Below are 19,659 nucleotides of genomic sequence, written 5' to 3' on the forward strand. Positions count from 1 at the left end.
GTGACCACAAACACAACAGACATCTGAACATGATAAAGTTAAATTTCAAGCAAAGTTCACTCACTAATAACTTAATAAGAGCTACTCAGCACATTATTGGTTGGAGCTCAAGGAAGACACTTGAATCCAATGAAGAACTGTTCTAGCTTGGAGAATATGCTAATTTTCCTCTGGTAATAATTTTAGAAAACATAGGTTTTCTTCTCCAGGCAATTATTTTAATGAATCAACTGGAGTTTCAAGAAATAATCAAATGAGTTGAGTTCAGATTCAGGTTCAGCAAAATGAGATCATGCATTCTGTTTTTGAAGGAGGTTGAGGTCAGGTCCTTTGTCTAAAACAGACTAATAGATAGGAATTGAGATAATCTTATTTTTATGCCCTTGACTTCTTTGATCTTTCCTCCTGTTTCTGTTTCCCAGACATCTATAGATTCCTGTGTTTTGATCTCATTGAACTTTTCTGTATTGTAGGTTAACTTCTCTCCCCTTCCAAACTGAGTTTATTGTCAGCTCTCTCAGTCTTTTATTGAACTACTGGAACAATGTTCCTTCCTACACACGAGTGGGATACTGATGAACCAACAAGGTACTCTTTTTATCAATGCCTTCACTCTTATTAAACTAAATGACCACATATTAATATCATGCTAATAGCATATGTGTGGAACCAGAATGGTAAGCGACTTGAAGGTAACACCATCTCTCAAAATACAAGTGCCCAGAACAATGCTCAAATGAGTATAAGCACAGAGTTAAATGGTTAAAAATAATGTACATCAGTAAAAAATGTAAATCAGTAAAAATTTTCCAAATAACAGCTTACACAATTTGTGAGATCAATGGTAGAAATGATAATGTAGAGAAGAAATAATTCATTTCTTTACAATTTTCAAAATGCAGCATGAAATTGGTATTGGTGTTATATTGACTGTTGGCAGAAATGGTTTCTTCCTAGACATGGGAAGAATAAGCTCCAGATCTTTCTTACCTGTTATGGTGGCTTTGTTGATGGATGGTTGGTTGCACATGGGTGATCTTCTGACAAAGACAGAAAAATACAAAGCAGTAAATATGTGGGGCTTGTTGATCTGATTGCTCTCTGAGTCATTTCAGATATAGAATTTTACTTTAAAAGATTATTTTTAAGTTTGGACATGCAAATGAGTTCTTTCGGACTAGCCAGACAAGTCCCTAGGTGTTCTTTGTATTATGGCTCAGATCACACATGTCCAAAAAGAAAACTGTTAAATCTCACAGTGATTGACTTGGGGTAAATAAGCTGATGTAAGTGCCACTGGGACATGAGAGAAGAGGAAATTCATATTGACTCTATTCACTGCAGCCAGGGCTTACAGACTTTCTGAATTTGAAAAAGCAGTCAATTTATAATTGTATTCCCTAGCATAGGGTTAAGAAATGTTTATTGTTGGCAAAAATTCTCATGATTGCCTGTACATTATGAGAAGCGAATGATTTGTTGTAAACTATCTTATAATTAGAGAAGCTATTTGAACTTTTTTCTTTCTGTTTTCTTATATTGAGAAACATCTCTGATATATTTATTAGAGAGGTATATTAATGACTTTTCTAAGTAGATACTATAGAGGCTTTAGAAATACTATAAGCCAAAGGTACTTCAATAAATTCTGTCTTGTATTCTCTAAGTCTTCAGATGTTTGACAAGTTCCCCAAAATGACTATAAACCCCTTGAAGTTAAAAAAAAAAAAGCACACTGTCTCTGATTAACTTATATTCCCTATAGAGCCTAGCACAATGCATCCAGTGTTCAGTCAGTGCTTAATAAATCATGTTGAAAAGAATACCATTTATAAAATATTCATTTTTGAAATACAACTTTATAAAGTTATTACTTATAATTGATAACTTTGAAAATATAATAATTTTTAAAAAATACTTTCAGATTCATTCGAAGAGTCTGATATAAATATATTAGATATATGATAATTATAGATATATATTGCCTCTACTAATGGCTAACACTTAATAAACACTTCCTGTGGACCAGACATTGCTAAATAAGCAGTTTAAATGAATTATCTCATTTAATCCTCACAATAAGCCTTAAGGAAGTAAATTTCCTTGTTCTCATTTTACCAATGAGAAAAACAAAACTTTGAGACTTTGAAGAACTTGTTTTAAGTAACAAAGCTGAGATTTGAACTTAACTAATGTGGTCCTAGGGCCTACACTCTGCTCTGTTGCCTTAGTTTTAGATGGTTTTTTTGGAACCTATATGCACAGCCTCACATATGTGCAGATGGCATCAGAATCAAATATGCCTTGCTAAGATGACGACTCTCTTAGCAGGGCTGGGGAAATGTGGGGAAAGCAGCCGAGGATTTTGTAAATTCTCACTGGTTCCACTCAGCCTCTGGCTCCCTTTCATTTCTCTTAAGTTTATTGGCATCAGTTTGGAATTAAAATTTTGTGTTTTATTGAAAATGCACCAAATTTTACTTCTGAATTATTCTAGTTTTTTTAAATTATAAAATAAAATGGTTGGGGGAAAAATGGGGAAAATTTAAACTTGATAAACCAGAAGGTTAATGTTTTAAGCAGATGCTCTGAAATAGCTCAGGTCTATATACCAGTAATTATCTTCTTTTTAAATTTTTCAAAAAAATTTTTGAGACAGGGTCTCACTCTATTGCCCAGGCTGGAGTGCAGTGGTGTGATCATAGCTCACTACAGCCTTGAACTCCTGGGCTCCAGTGATTCCCCTCACTACCTCAGCCTCCCAAGTAGCTGGGACAACAGATATATGTCACCATGCTTGGCTAATTTTTTTTTTTTTTTTTTTTTTTAGAGATGGGGTCTTGCTGTGTTGAACAGGCTGTTACTTTCTTGCTAAGAGTTTATCATTCAAATAATTGATATCCTGATTATTTCTTTTTAGTCCTTGCTCTGTGAAAATGTGGAAATCATTGATTTTGTCTGGGAAAAGTATGAAATGAATATTTTTACACTCTTCTACAGTTTTGGAAAACCAGATTGTTGACTCATTACTAATTATCTCCTCTTACTATCAATCCTACAATTAACTGGCACTCAGGAACTTGACAGCTCAACAAGTAACGGCAAGCAGAAAATATCAATCCTCTGATCCATGGTTGCATCGGTACCTCCTTTAATGACAAATGAGCCAGGACTCACTTCTGGAATTAAAAAATCTCAAGAGCAAAACAAAAACAAAAACAAAAAACCCAAGGTGACAGGAACCAGTAGTGTCTAACAAGTCAGCAATGTGCATCTGAATACCGGCCCAGGGGTTGGGTTTTGAACACATTCTTCCTAGACTCCTTTTCTGCAGCAAATCAAAAGGGTGGCTTGTGCAAGGTAGCACACGCCTTCCACAAAATCCAAGGGTGAGCTTGGAGATGCTCTAGTGGCTTTATGAGTGCCAGCAGGGAAAATTCTGATTCCTCCAGGGTCATCCTGTGATGAGCCAGTTACATCACTTCGTTCTCACTGAACAGAACTGAGTTTAGCCATGTATAGATTGAATCCTACTACTCTGATACCCAAAGAAGCTGATTTGGTTTGAAACAGCAATAGAGGCACAAATTTGCATTGACAAAAGGAAGACCACAGGGGCCTTTACTTAGAGTCTGACAGATAATACTATTTTGGTTAGATGTCACCCTGGGCATTGTCAAGACAGGGAGGAAGTTCAGGCTTAAGCTATGATTTTCTGTTTTCTTCTAGCTCTTCCTTAACGTTTTAATCTGTTTGGTCCCTGTAAGTCAGCAGAAAACTTCTGTCTTGCATAGAATAGGCCTCAGATCATCTCTCTGAAGCCTGACTGATCAACTATTTGCCTGCCACAGATTTAAATGCTGGTACCTAGGTGACCATATGTAAAAGAAGCATAAAGGCATTTCTTGTTCACCTTTTAAAAACAACAATCTCAGTTTCCTGGGTAAAATTCGAGACAAAAAGTTTGGGAGTGATAACCAGTAACTTCATTTCTTCTGCAGAGCTGAGACTCTCTAACGGAGAGGTGACTGACCTGATAAGCTACCAAATCCTCAAAGCCCTAGGGGGCTGCTGAGGTCAATATGCTATTGTATGGCCATGTTACATAGAAAACGTGATTGGTAATGAACAGTTACCTTAAAGCACACCCTCAGATTTTACATGCTGAGCTACTACTTTACTCTATCAGCGAACAGGCCTTTGCAGAGTGATAGACTATGTATTATGCTAGGCACAGGGAATACAAATGTGAACCAGCTACATCTCTACTCACTGGGAACTGACAGTGTCCAGCAGCATCCAATAGACAAATAGGCAACAGGAGCACAGAGAGATACGTGCTAACATAGGAATCAAGCACGAGGTGCAATGAGACAGAAATGGAAAGGCACATCATGCTGATTAGGGCTTGTGAGTGTGTGTCTATGTTGGGTATTGTCAGGTGCAATGCTCCAAAAGAAATTTTATTGAAACTGCAACCCAAAGAATGAATGACAATTAGCCCAGTAGATGAGGAGAGGAAGAAGATGAGAAGTGTGCAAGCTGAGCGAATAGGACTGCAAAAATTCACTACCTGGAAAAACAGAGGCTGATGGATTCCATTCCAATTACTTGCATTGTGGCATTTCTATCGATTTTTAAAAACTTCTTTCTATCACAAGAAGTACTTGAATAATGGCCAGAGCTATTTTTGATAATGGAAAATGTGAATTTGGGAGGTCGATTTTATTATTATGAAATGGAAAGTTCAGATTTTTCATTATTTTTAGGAAGTAGTAACTATTATGAAATGTTAAACACTTAGGTAAGTTATATTTCCTAATACACTTATATTCACTGTCCTCTTAATATTGATTTAAATTTTTTTTTCTGGAAAATTATTTGAAGTTGGTATTTTAATATTTTATTTAGTATTAATAACAGATTTTTTAAATGGATATTTAAATAATAGCAAACTAGTTTTCCATTTAATATTGAAAAATTACTTTTATCCTTTTAGATTTTTTTGCCTTTATCAAGAACGCGAAATGATAATCATTTCCCATCTTAGCTTTCCCTCTTTCAAATGCTTTCTGAGTTGTCATATAAATCACAATTCTATTAATTGCTCCATGAATGCTGCTGATTTGAAAGTCAGTAACAGCAGGAGAATCAAATATTTTTGCTATGATATGGTGCTTCTCCAAATCATGGTTATCTTGAGAGGATGACTTTCAGCTGACCTTAAGGTGTGATGAGATTATTCACCCATGGTTAATTTACGAAGTAAGCCAAAACTATAAAGTTACCCTGAGTGTAAATAACTGGGCAGAGGGCTGATCATGCCAGGTGATTTCTGACAGATGGAATCACCATATTTATTTGTCATACTGCTTCATTTCTGATATTAGAACCATCACCACAAAGTATTTATAGAAAATTAACAGGACATCATATGACTTGGTGTACACGGTTAGACAACATGGCAACAACACAGAGAAGTCTAACATATTGCCTGGGGTTCAATCACATTGAGGAAACTTATTTAAGAGTTCAGCAAAAAAGAGGGGGGAAAAAAAGGATATCTTACTTGCTAGGTGCTCGGTCTTGCAAATTAGTTAATGCAGCAAAGTTGTTTCGTACAGTTCGCAGACTGGCCAAGACCTACAACAAGAAAGGATTCTTGAAACTTCTTGAACTAAGGCCGTTTTAAATACACTGGAAAATGGTTTGTTAAGAGAAAACTTGATAGTGCTTGCAACTTAGTTTCATATACCAACTAAAGAATCTCCCAACACTTAGTGAAATTTGCAGGTATCCACATGAAATCCAGAGAGGCCAGATTGCAGGGATTTTCCAGAAATCTCTCTGCAGTGTCTATGAATATGGTGACAGTAGCAGCAGTTTCCACAGTATTTCTGGGTTCCTTAGTCACCAAGACAAAACTCCAGGTGATATACATATAGCATGATTGCATTTTATGCACATTTCAAATAGTATAATATAAAATGTGAATAAATCTCATTTTAGGGATAAAAAATTCCCTGCTCCCAAATTCTCTTCAAAAATTGATTAAGAATCTCATAATTTTAAGTTGGCAAGCGAAGTGAATTTTAAACTGTTTTCCTACCTTTGATACATGGCTACTCTAGCTAGTAAGCAGACATTGTTTTCTTTTGTTAAGGTCATATGAATTGTGCATTGTAAGCTCTCAGGGATGCATTTCTTACACAAAATGCTACTGCCCTGTATGTGTACAATGCCTGGCACACAGAAGATAATAAAAATTTGTTGAATAAATGAATACATAGACACAACATGCCCACACACATGACAAGGCAGGACCAATAGATGTCACTATCTCTAGTTGCCTCTTCCTTGATCTAGTTCCAGTTGGAGCTAGAAAGTAGCCAACGGACTGCAAGAGAGCCTAGGAGAAGGTTAGGAGGACGTTATCTCCTTCTTCCTTCTTCCCTTTCTCCTGAAATGGGCACGTTTTCCCAGGGTCAAACCCATATTAGATGGGATTATAAGTGATCTGGGTGACAACTAGAATGCTAAGTTTATGTAAAACACAGATTTCAAATGTCCAAGTAGGTACTATGTAACAACCTAGACAGCCTGGCTCTGCTATGCAGTAAATGTGTGAACTTGGACTAGTTATGTATCCTCTCTGTACCTCAGCTTCCTGAGCTGGAAAACCGGGATAGTGATATTCACCTCGTAGAACTGTTGTGAGGATTATATGGAATGACAGGTTTGGTGCCAAGAACAGTGCCTGGCAAATAGAAAGCATTCAGGCAATATCAGCCCATGATGGCAGTGTTACCTTTGACTTAATGACTTGGCATGCACATAGGAAATTACTTAATCCCTAGCATTGGTAATTTAAGAGTCTCCAAATTTTTAATTGTTCCAAGGGTTCCAAAGTTGTTTTCAGAAATTTTTCCTGTGGCACAGATCTAGACTAAAATCAGTCTAATTTTTTTTCTAAGACAAAAATGTCCCAAACTCTTGTTTTGTTGTTGTTGTTTACAAAATTGACATTCATTTGTGTAAGTCAATGGAGAGCTGTGTATGTCCTGGGACAGTGACTTACAGTGTTTTCCCCTGAAGGAGTTAATGCTGCTTCCTAAGAAGCCAACCGTGATTAACTCAGTCACTGGAAAAACCTGGCTCATTATCTCATATAAACAACCCACGGCTCTGAAAGGTCACGCTGCCTATGATGGAGTAGTCAAATAGCCAACTGCTGACATCAGACCACGATGTCTTTCATTAGGCATGAAATCTTGAATGATGCATAAGTAAATCGGATAAATGATCCACTGTCATTAAACCATGCAGGCTTAATTTATGTTTTAAAAAGCGAATATGAAACACACTAATGAAGACTTTAAGATAAAATCATTGCACCAGATAATCGATCCCCTTCCTAGGAAAAAAATTTAACCCCAGAATTCTGAGATTTTTATTCCAATACGTAATAGTTAAGTTCATTACAGTTGACAGCTGGATAAATAGATATAGAACTGCAGGCAATTTATTTTCTATGCTCATTTGAAAGGAAACATCAGGCAGGAAAAGAAACATTAGTTCATGATAGAAAAAAATTTCGGTAGAGAAGCTTTGCCTCTGTTATAATAACCATCTAATTTAATACACAACCTAATTTAATATTATTTTGTCTTAACTTTTAATTTAAAATTTATTTTTGTATAATTTATATCTTGACATGGTTCTGAATTTAAACAAAAGGGTTTAAAGCAAAAAGTCTCCCCTTCTATAATTAAGAGTCAAAATTATTGTTATTTCAGAAAAGAGGCAATAGAAACTGATTAACCTGGGAGGGACACTCATGGGCATCAAAATACTGATACTGTTCCATTTCCTAAACTGTTTATTTAGTATTATTCTTTACAATTTGCACAATTACCAGCTATACTCTCTTATAAATATGAAATACTTCAAAACAAAGAGTGAAAAAAGAAATCTGTCTTCCAGTCTCTCCTTCAGACATTTAGCTTCCTGGTCAATAGCAATCAACTTTTAGGTTTTTATCTTAAAGGTTTTTTTTTTTTTTTTTTACAAACATTGTTGCAATAAGTAACCTTGTAAAGACATTATTCCCTATGCATGCCAGTATTAGATTATTTATTGTGTGTTGTGTTTTGCAGTAGGACAAACAGTATTTTATAAATTTTATGTTCCATATTAACTATTACCTTTACACTATAACATGGTATGAACAGCAGAAGTGTAAATAACAGTTCCAGATAAATTTTATAAGGGGGTGTTGCCTTGGGCCTCGCTGATTGACATTTGGTGTCATTATCACTATTATTACTGTGTTAGTCTTTTAAGCTTTCACTTTGCACTGCAGGGCACAAAGAGAGAGGCATCTGTTACTGTAGGCTGCGGGGAGAACTAGAAACATTTTTACTGAAGTCCCTAAGTTAAATTTCCATTGTTCTTTGTTTTTGTTCTGGGCAGCCCTCACTTCCCCTGATTTCAACTCTTTAAGAGCTGTCGTCAAAGCTGTAATGCTCCTATAATTGTCCTCACTCCCTAATGCTTGCTAACCAAAAAAGGTCCCTGAGGTTTCTCCCACGTAGCTCAATGGTTAGAAAATTAAGGTCATTTCTTTCTCTTCTGCCCCACCAAGCAAAAAAGTGTAGCCAGTCAATGTCAAAAATACATTGGGAATGATGAGAAATATATATTCCTTAGGAAAGAAATACTGGTAGTGTTACAGAAAAATTTTGGCAAAGATGGTTCATGTATTAGCCCATGGGGAAGGATTTAATGTTATTTACATACACTACTCTCGGATCTTCTTAGGTGCTTCTAAACATTTATTAACCGATAGGATTCACTGAAAATAGCAGAAAAAGCAGCTCTCATTTAACGCTTACACAGCTGAACATTGACCGGGGGCGGTGGCTCACGCCTGTAATCCCAGCACTTTGGGAGGTCGAGGCGGGAGGATCACGAGGTCAAGAGATCGAGACCATCCTAGCTAACATGGTGAAATCCCATCTCTATTAAAAATACAAAAATTAGCTGGGCGTGGTGGCTTGCGCCTGTAGTCCCAGCTACTAGGGAGGCTGAGGCAGGAGAATTGCTTGAACCCGGGAGGCCGAGATTGCGCCACTGCACTCCAGCCTGGGACCTGGCGACAGAGTGAGACTCTGTCTCAAAACAAAAACAAAAACAAAAACAAAAAACAAAAAAACCCCAGCTGAACATTATAGCCTAAAAAACAGGGAAATAAATGGTTTTAATGATTGTTTTTCATAACCATATACATTTGCTACCACTAGATGGCGGTAAAACACAGACCATGAGTTGCCATTGGCGGCGAGGGAAGCGGAGACCAGCACTAGGAGAGATTCATTACTTCGGTTTTACCTCCGGAAAAAGCTGGAGTGAAGTTACTCTTATTTACAAAATATAAATTACGAAAAGAAAACCTCTTTCCAAGTTATATTTTGTTTAAACTGTATGAAATTGCTGGTTTGTAAACCAAAAAATGTTGATAGACAATTTTATATGATTTGATCTAAAAAGAACTTAGATATCCAGAAGATAGTAGTTGTAATTTAAATTAATTAAGGCTAAAGACAAGCTAAAAAATTAACACCAACTGCAACCACGTGACTGTCTTCTTTCAGAGCCTGGCAGGGAGGCCCTAGTACAGTTTGCAAGCCTAGGGATGGTGATGAGGCCACAAGATCGTTGCTGCTGGGTGAAGTGGCTGAGGGACGGGCAGGAGTATTGAAAGAATATTGGTTATGTTCTATTACCAACTAAATGGTAATATTCTATAGTGTTAATAACTACTGCGTTTTTTTTTCCTAGAAGTATCCCAGGTGCTGTATTTTGGTTAGAGTAAAGGTAAAAAGATGTAGTTGTTGTTCCTACCCTGTATTTTCAAATCAGGAATAAATATCTCCTTAGTCTGAATGATGTGAGGGTTTCTCCAGGGATCCAGCATAAAGCTTGGGTTTTCCTGCTTTCTCTTTCATCAGCGTCTACTTCATTTAACATTACATACTTCCACATGAGAATTCTAGTCAACTTAGAGTTTTACTACAGGGTGGTGCTGTCACAAATCCTGGGGTCACTGAGCCCAGAGGCAGCTGACTGCAGAGAAGAGTTTCCTACAGCTCATCCGCCTGTGCCTCCTTAGTGCTCCTTGGCCCCCAAGAGCTTTGGCTAAGAAAAAAAGGTCAGTTGCTGAGTGCACTCCAGTGGGATTTCTCTGTAGCCCTCATGCCTAAAGAAATACTCACACCAAAAGATTTCAACACAAACAGAAGAGAATACTTCAACAGTTGAAATAAAAAAATTTAAAGCTGTCACTTTTTCTGGGGACCAAAGGGATTCTGAGCTTATAGGGGGAAGCATAAGAAATCAGAAGTGGAAAAGAATTTAGGTTAAACACCAGCAAGAATTTCTAGTCCTGACAGTGTTTTAGACAATGGGATAGACTATGGAGAGATATTACACGATCCTTTCTGAAAATTACATCTATCCAAGATGTCTTAGGCTTTAGCCTGGCCAAAAAAGTGCAATATATCGTTTTTTAACATGACTTCCTACATTCTCTAATTTACGATTTTATTCTTTTCATGCCAAAGGAAACCATGATTTGGAAAGACCAGGGAGGAATCCTTTTGCGTTTTAGAGATGGACTCAGGCATAAAGAAATTAGTTCTCAAGAAGAGGTAGAAGATTAGATGGGTTTGGGAGAAGATCTTTGAATACTTTAGACAGTAGAGGGCCATTTTTAGGAGCCAAGGGAAAGAAAATATGCACAGAAAAATAAATATCAAGAATATAAAGTAAAATGTCAGCAGCTATTTGGGGGTTTGGAATTTTAAAAATTTTCCTTTTCTTTTTCTATTTTTCTAAACTTTTTATGGAAAAAGTTTTGTTTTTAATTTGTTTTTTTTTTTTTTTTTTTGAGAAGCATAGATTTTCCCCTAAAATTTAGTGTGAAATTCCAAACTTCAAAGCATACTAGGAAAAGAGGATAATTCTTTGGCTTACTTCACTGAATATTTTTCTGAGTGACTTTTCTAAAACCAGTTGTTTTCTGTCCTTTGGTGAAAGCAATTATAATATATCAGGCCAAATTAGGTTGGTATCACTTCAAGTGACATAATTATCTTATATTTTTAGTATTAAAAGTGTTAATGCTAAAATAGTTAGCATTTACCATGAAATGGTAAGTTCTCCACTTTGTATTAAAGATAATTTGAGGAATTAGTGATTGGGTCAGCAAAATATGCCAATCACGTCCAACAGGGTTTAAGAGAAGGCCACCTAAACGTACTCACTGGGACTTCTCTCTTACCTGCCTCCCCGTAGATGCTCTACCAGTGGTGAAACACTTCAGGGTCAAACAGTTTTTTGTTTTGTTTTTAATTCTAGTGGGGCTTTCCAGGTCTTATACTCCAGTAAAAGGCCATTTGTAAAAACCGTGGTAAAGCCACTTAAAAAAAATCTGCAGCCTCTGGAGTAATGACCACCCTCTCTAAGGCGTTCTAAGTCACTCAGCCAATCACAAACAAAGTCTTAATTTATTATGGGATTATTTTTAGGCATCAAATATGCCCATAAATTATACAAAGTTGATTTATATTCAAAGTTCTAATTTCAAGTACATTAAGTATACATCTTTTTAAATAGCTTACTAACATGGAATAAATTATATAAATGTGTATTTCCCAATATCTTGAAATTCTATTAGTTTTTCCTTTCTTGGAGATTATAGGTACACTACAGAAAATGTCCAATCAGTTAGAAGACCGATTTCCTTAGATTTTAAGAGCACTGATGGCAGGGTTCAAGTCCAATTTACGAATCTATTTGTTGCAGATTAATAAACATTACTTGAAGAAAGAAGACCAGATATCATACACAGAACTTTTTTCATTTTTTATTAAATATTTATATATATTTTTTCTTATAATAATACCTAGATAGTTTGGTTAGAAACAAGATTGTTTCTAACCAATTCCTCAAATTGGAATGATTGGTTTTATGTTTGGTAATGTTACTTACATTGTTATGCCTTATTTTGTCTGTTCACCTCTCTCTCAGCTCTTACAGAATTATAAGTTTTCTATAGTTATTAAAAACCTCTAGTTTTATAAGATTTTGCTATCATGTAATATTATTAAATCATTTAAGTGTGCCGGGTGCGGTGGCTCAAGCCTGTAATCCCAGCACTTTGTGAGGCCGAGGTGGGTGGATCACGAGGTCAAGAGATCGAGACCATCCTGGCCAACATGGTGAAACCCTGTCTCTACTAAAAAAACAAAAAAATTAGCTGGGCGTGGTGGTGTGCGCCTGTAGTCCCAGCTATCCGGGAGGCTGAGGCAGGAGAACTGCTTGAACCCGGGAGGCGGAGGTTGCAGTGAGCCGAGATTGCGCCACTGCACTCCAGCCTTGCGCCTAGTGACAGAGTGAGACTCTGTCTCAAAAAAAAAAAAAATCATTTAAGCGTAAATTTTTTGGACATAGAAATACAGCTACTAGAAAGAATTCATAATCTCCAGCAAAACCTTCAGCAAACAAGATAGTAACCATCTGAAAAGGATGGTGGTTGTGTTTTATTTTTAATTGTCTGCATTAATTTAAAAAGGCACTATTATACATTATGTTACTGATGGATTGATTATATTTTAGGTCTAAATTATAGTAATAAAAGTTCAGGAAATTTTAAAAAGTAGAACTATACATAATCCTACTATCTAAACCTTGCTATTATCTACTTTTTAAAAATAATATGACATTTTAGAGATCAAAGAACATTTTAAGCTCTATACATTTAAACCAATAACAATTAAAATTTCCTTTAGTATTATATTTTCTAGCAATTGTGCCTAGTGTTTTATAAGCCTGGTATCATTTCAGTGTCTTAGCAACTTTATGAGGTGGGTACTTTTGGAGCTGTTATTTAACAGAGGAAGAGCCCAGGCTTGGAAAAGTTCAGTGACTGACTCAAGTCCATTTACTTGGCAAGAGAAGGTGAAAGTGTTTTAACTAGATCTGACTGTCCTTCATCCAGCTCAGTCCCCTAACTTTACCAGTTGGAAAAAAGAGAACCCCCAAAATCTAAGTGAGTTGTCCAAGGTGCAAGAGCACCTTAATGTATGATGCAGGCCTGATTATAATTCATGCTATAGGCCTGATTGTAATTTTTACAACCTCTCAGGATTACTTGCATTTCAATATTTAACATTTCTCAGCCGTCAGTGTTGGCTTTAAACCTGCTTCATGCCCCAGGTTAAATCAGCTTTATCTCATTCTGTCTTTAGTTAGTCTATACCAGGGGCTCTCGACTTTTGCACACTGGAAAAATACTGAGGCCTTTAACAAATACAGATGCTTGGATCAGATCTTCATTTTTTTAAATTTAGTTGACCAGAGCTGCAGCCTGGGCACTGGAATAAGAGGTCTCTAGGTTAATCTAACATGCAGGGAGGGTTGAGAAGTATTGGTCTATACATAGAACATCTGGTCATCAACCCTTTTATATACATATTCCAAAACATTTTAGATAATTTTATCACATTCTTATATCTATGTCATGTAGATAAAGTATTTTCATAACTTGTATGCCTAGAAGGAACAAGTAAACATCAACACATCACTTAGGTAAATTTTTGTACAAAGGAGATATGTTAAAAAAAAAAAAAAAAAAGGATAAATAAAGTATTGCGTTAATTGGAATATTTAATTTCAAGCACTGATCATGTGCCAAATTATACTAAATGTAACTTAAGCCATGATGCAGCCTTCTGCTTCTAGTACTTATGTCAGTTAAGGAAACATGGGTCCAATTAAGTGTATCTCTTAGCTAATTTGTTATTTGAAGCAAACACACTCTTTGGGTCTATGGGTTTACAGGAAACAGATTAATATAGCCAAAGTCACTTTCTCTAGCATTACCTTTGAATTGCTTGAATGAACCAAGAATTTGTATTTATATTTGTGCTTGATTTAAAATTAAATTAAATTAATAACCAGAACTAATCACCCAAATTAAATTTTTGTATCTGTGAGAAACCTACCCGTTCACCAGGCTGTGCTTACCTGAGCAAATGGAGTCACAATCAAGTCATCTCCATGTCTGAAAAATAAACCAAATCCCACATTAGAAGTCACCAATAACTCTGTGCTCAGTGTTGATCAATATTAAATGGCAAGTTCCATTTTCATGAATTCCCATAGAGAATTACAGTGATTCCATCCTTATTCTTCAGCACATGTTCTTCCCAGCAACTGCATTAAAGATATGTCTTCAGGGATGTTAACCATTGTCCAACTCCCTGGGTAAACAGAGGGGCTTCTTGATCATCAGCCAGGGTCACTGTTGCTTTTTAGGCACACAGCATATGCAATAGTAGAAATGGTGTTCCAGCAGTGGGGCCTGAGTTTTACTTTTGGCCTCTTACAGTAGATATTGGTAAGGAGTGCTATGGAAGGAACCAGCCACTGCAGTGACTTCAGTGAGAGAACCTTTGGCCATCTAACATTTGAAGGTGATTAGTATGGAGTGTTCCACATCATCCCGTGTAAGTCTTGGACAGGCTAGGAACTGTAGATGACATGGGACTGCATCATACACTAATAAAAACCCACTGAAAATTTCAACTGACTCACATCCCAGCCACTGTAGTTACTGGGGAATGTTACTCCGTGTGTGCTGTTGCTGCAGCAACCCCAGCTACACCGTGCCTGGGGTATAGGAGCAAGGTGTCAGCATGACGTGTCTTGGAGGGACACGGAAAGGCAAGGAAAGTTGTGCAACATTCTAGTTAGAGGAAAGTGAGAAACTGGGGCCCAGTGTTCTTTTGTGGTATTTCTTAGCGTGAATAATTTGAGAGAAGGATTTCCAGAGTCACCATGAGCTATTTCTTGATCTAGCTAGCTAAAGTTCTTAAATCAAATGTGAATGCTGTTATTCAACACAGACAGCTTCCTGGACATGACCCTAACTGAGAACAGTGCAAATAAACTTTTCACTCACTCATGAACAATCTGAAAAGGACCCGAGTGACCCCAAACAACACCCATGAAACATGCTGTGGCACAGGGAGCATATGAATGATGTCACTAAATAAATTGTTACCAATAGCTAGACAAGGTGGTGTGGTCATCATCAAACCATGTGGAGATCTTGAAAATTAAAATGTGGAAAATAAAACCAAAAGAAGGTAAAAACAATTTAAAAGAAGCATGTGTTATTTTACACGCCTTATTTCCAGAAGCATGTTTTTCAAGAGGCACCTGCTCTTTGTAGAGATTATTCATAGAACTCTAGAACAATAAGAAGGCAGGACATTGGGTTTCATGATCATTTTATAAAGGAGGCAACTGAGGTTCAGAAAGGGCGTAAACTGTAAAGCTAATAAGTGGTAGAGGCAGGATTTCAATCAAAAAAGGTATTTTCTCATCTTGAAGCTTAATTGCCATTGTAACAGTATTAAGAGGTGAGGGCCTGCAAGAAATAATTAGGTCATGAGGGCTCCATGCTCTGGAATGAATTAATGCTGTTATGGTGGGAGTGGGTTAGTTGTCTTGAGTGGGTTGTTATAAAGTGAGCCCAGCCCCTCATGCTTTTTCTTTTGCATGTGCTCACTTGCCCTTCCATCTTTCCATCCTTTGGGATGATGCATCCCAAATGCCCTAATCAGAGGCTGATGCCATGCCCTTGGACTGCTCAGCCTCTAGAACTGTACGATATAAACTTGTTTTCTGTATAAATTACCCTGTCTGTGCTATTCTGTTATAGTAACAGAAACTGGACTAAGATACTGTTCTTCTGTTATCAATAAATAATTTACATAACTTTTAAAAAAAGAAAAAAAGTCTTTGGAGGTCAAGCCCAGAAAGGCTCTTTCCTAGAACAATGGCCCAGGCTGGGAGCAGGCCTGGTGCACTGAAGTGGTTAGGAGGCCACTGCGCCCAAGGGAGCCAGTAGGGAGGAATGAAGCCAAGGAAGCCTAGCAGTTGCCTAGATGGGGAAGAAGTAGATAAGGAGCTGCAATGAGAAGCTCAGTGATTCTAGAGAAGGCCATGCAAGGCAGGAAATGACAGAATCGTGGGTGGTAATGAGCCAGGCTGCAGATCATGGAGCCCTTGTACGACATGTACAAGGACTTGGATTTTACTCTGATGGAAGTTTGGGTTGGAATTTCAGTTCTGCCACATACTAGGTGTGTGAACTTGTGCAAGTTATTAAACTTCCCTTTCCCTTGGTCATCTCTTCTGTAAAACGGAGATAATAGCACATACATATAGTATTGTTTTGGGATTCAATAAATTAATAATGTTAAGTGCCAAAAAATGTGCTACCACACAGTAAATATTCAAAAAACATTTCTATAATAATAATTAGCAGTAGTAAATATTTTTAAATCATAACGATTTTTGCTTGCTATGCAGTCAGGAAATTGTAAAGACTCAGAAAACTGATACATCGTCAAGAACTATTGAGCCCCTGTGACAGGTCTATAAAAGATTGAGGGCTTTAAAGGGGCAAAAGTGGAAGCAGGGAGACCAGTGTAGAGAATAGAAGAGATGAGGACCTAAACTAAGTCTGTGGTAGTTGAGAGAGAGAGGGAAGATGACAGCATTAAAAGCTCTGGGGGAAAGAAAAAGTTCTGGGGGAAAAAAGTTATGAAAATTTTAAACATTTACAAAAGTAAAAAGAATGTTATCATGGCAGGTATATTTTATATACAATATCAACTATTCCAACAACATTGCAAGGTAGGTGATATTACTCCCATTTTTCAGATGAGAAAATTTTAGCTCAAATTGGTTAAGAGACTTAACACAAAGACACGCAGGTAGTAAGCTGCACAGCCATGCCTGGAATGGTCCCCTGTTATGATATGCGTTGGCGGATTCCTATGAAACAGCTTAAAAAGATTAAAAATAAAGCTCTAGGAAAATGGCCCAATAAATGCAAATTTCAAAATGATGCCAGGGCTGGCCAGTTACATTTCCTCCTTGGCCTATCATTCTGACTTTGCCTTCTGGCTGTGTCATATAGGCAAAATGTAGCGCTACAATTTTTCTCATGTACTTATTTTGAAACAGTAGCCTAACTCCCGGAAAACAACTAAGAAATACTTCCGGATACACTAGTGTTTAAAAAGCTTGAATACAAAATCCAGAGCTAAGTACTACAGCATTTGACAGCTTTCTACACACACAAAGGCACCTTTAGGGTTCATTTGAAGCCAAACATTCTTGTGAGTCGTGGACAAATCAGTAAACTGTGTCGTGCATTAGAAGTCCAAACACAACAGACATTTTCAATAGCTGTATATACTACATATATTGCATTCAAGATAGTTCAATGGTTTCTGAGATTAAAAAATGTTATTAAAAATTCACTGATGGGAGGTATATTACAAAAGGAGAAAAGACATACTATCTCTGCCTACTTGATTTGCCAGTTTGATAAACTATTAATCTGCCTCAATGCATGGCCAAGCTGAAGACATTGTATTGTAAAATAGATGAGAGGCGGTTCAGATAGCCAAAATTAAAATAATATGAAATTTTGTAATTGTCCCAAGCTATCGTCTCTTCTTTCATTTATTCTTTATATTTATCCTACTATGAAGTTTATTTTTTCAGAACTAAGTTATCTTGACCAAGGCACATCATCAATCTGAAATGAATCCATGGAAATATGTCCCCTAATTTTATACATAGATCACATTGGATTTGAATCTTTCACAACTCAAAAGGGTTGCATATTTATTAAAATGTTTAAATTTTTTCTTCGGTTGTATTTCCTTTACGAGTTTTATAAATAATATACTTAGAATATACAATATTTAAGATAATTTACCAGTCTTGCTTTATTCCCTATGAAAGCATAAAGAAAGACAGTTATACTTTTAGTGAAGGAAATATGTTATTTTTTAATAAATTGCCCAGCAATGGTTTCTGCCAAATATCTCAAGATAGTCTCATTTTAGTAACGGTAAAATGTATTCCTAGCATTTCAGTGGCAGATGTCCTCAATAAAGAGGTTATATTCTATTCATTTATTTTCAAAAGTATGTAATGATTAAATTATCTCTGAATATGTACCTAACATATAATTTAAAAATCTTTGTCTAAGTCCTCAACTCAATATTAAAACAGATCTCTTCAGACATACTGTTAGTAGTATAATGAGGCTGGTAAAACATATTTTTATTTGTGGTTAGAAGAAAATAAATATAATACAAACATATCTTTTAATTGTGCCTTATAATTTGCTTATAATGATTTAAAAACAGGTCTGGTAGTTAAGATCAACAGAAGATTCACTTTGTGAATATGATTTGGCTTAAAGTATGTGTGGGTTTTAATGAATCGAATAATAACATATGCTAAAAAAATTCCTATGAAATAAAATGATTCTGAAATTTTGCATCTGAACAATTTTACCAAAAAGAAACTTTATTTAAAGTGCCTTGCCAAGTAAAGTGGGGCTGGGAGGGATTATAATAAATGTAATAAATTGAGGCTTCCTGAGATGGGAAGAGACAATTAGGGTCTCCCATAAAGTGTGACTGAGAAGCTTGATTATCGCCTGGACACTTGAAATTGCACCTCCTGGTAACGTGAATTTTGGGTGAGGATAATGCAATATTGACTTTTATTTAAATAAAAATAAATATAACAACAATAACCCTTAACAAAAACAGCTGGGATCTGTTATAAGGAAAATACAGCTCTTGGCCGGGTGCAGTGGCTCATGCCTGTAATCCCAACACTTTGGGAGACCGACGTGGGTGGATCACGAGATCAGGAGTTTAAGACCAGCCTGGCCAAGATGGTGAAACCCCGCCTCTACTAAAAATAGAAAAATTAGCCAGACGTGATGGCGCACACCTATAATCCCAGCTGCATGGGAGGCTGAGAGAGAGAAATGCTTGAACCCGGGAGGCAGATGTTGCAGTGAGCCAAGATCGCGCCACTGCACTCCAGCCTGGGAGACAGAGAGAGAAAATCTGTCTCAAAAAAAAAAAAAAAAAAAGAAAGAAAGAAAAAAGCTCTTCAAAGAAAAAAAAGAACTGGAGTGTTCATGGGGGACAGGTGGAGAATGAGGGATGGCAAGGCTCAGAAAAAAAGTCATTTTGACACTGCGTGTCTATATATATGTATGTATGCACGTATGTATGTGGGTGATCAGATTGGTACCCAGGTAACAGTCACAGTAGAATGCAAGTGCAGAAACTTCTAGAACAGACAGGATGAGCCATCACAGGTCAGTGTGGGAGTCAGTGTCACACTGGTCTTAAGTTTCATGATGTCCAAGGAGGTGCCACATGCTCTGCCACCTCTGGTTACCAGGAACTGAACCAGAGTCATCTTCATGAGTCTCAGGGTGCCTTGCCTCTCCCAAAGATAAAGACTTGCTGAGTCCTGAGCTAGCGCTGCTGGAGGCAGGAGAATGCAAAGCTTAACAGTACACTATTGTCTTTTTTTTTTCACAAGAGAAATGGCAGTAGAGTCAAGAACTTCTATTCTCTATCCCCTCTGCCATCCTTTATTTCTGTGTTATCACTTTATTTTCTACCCTTATTCTTTCTGTAATAAGAAGACAGAAACAAGCAAGACACTGAAAGCAAGAAATCCAGATGCCCACAC

The 19,659-nt window shown here is 36.8% G+C and overlaps 1 protein-coding gene across 11 annotated transcripts in view; it reads right to left on the minus strand.

The window, feature by feature from the left end:
• Window positions 1–19,659, minus strand: part of PDE4D (phosphodiesterase 4D) — a 1,389,427-nt gene that overhangs the window by 218,639 nt on the left and 1,151,129 nt on the right. For all 11 annotated transcript variants that reach the window (XM_012457267.2, XM_012457266.3, XM_012457271.2 and 8 more), the window contains 3 exons: window positions 14,089–14,125; window positions 5,570–5,643; window positions 991–1,040 (listed from right to left, as the gene is read on the minus strand). In XM_012457267.2, the coding sequence (XP_012312690.1) occupies window positions 991–1,040; window positions 5,570–5,643; window positions 14,089–14,125 (161 nt within the window). The remainder of the gene's footprint in view (window positions 1–990; window positions 1,041–5,569; window positions 5,644–14,088; window positions 14,126–19,659) is intronic.

Source organism: Aotus nancymaae, unplaced genomic scaffold (assembly GCF_030222135.1).
Source record: "Aotus nancymaae isolate 86718 unplaced genomic scaffold, 86718_ANA_hifiasm-v0.15.2.pri h1tg000014l, whole genome shotgun sequence".
Lineage (NCBI taxonomy): Eukaryota > Metazoa > Chordata > Mammalia > Primates > Aotidae > Aotus > Aotus nancymaae.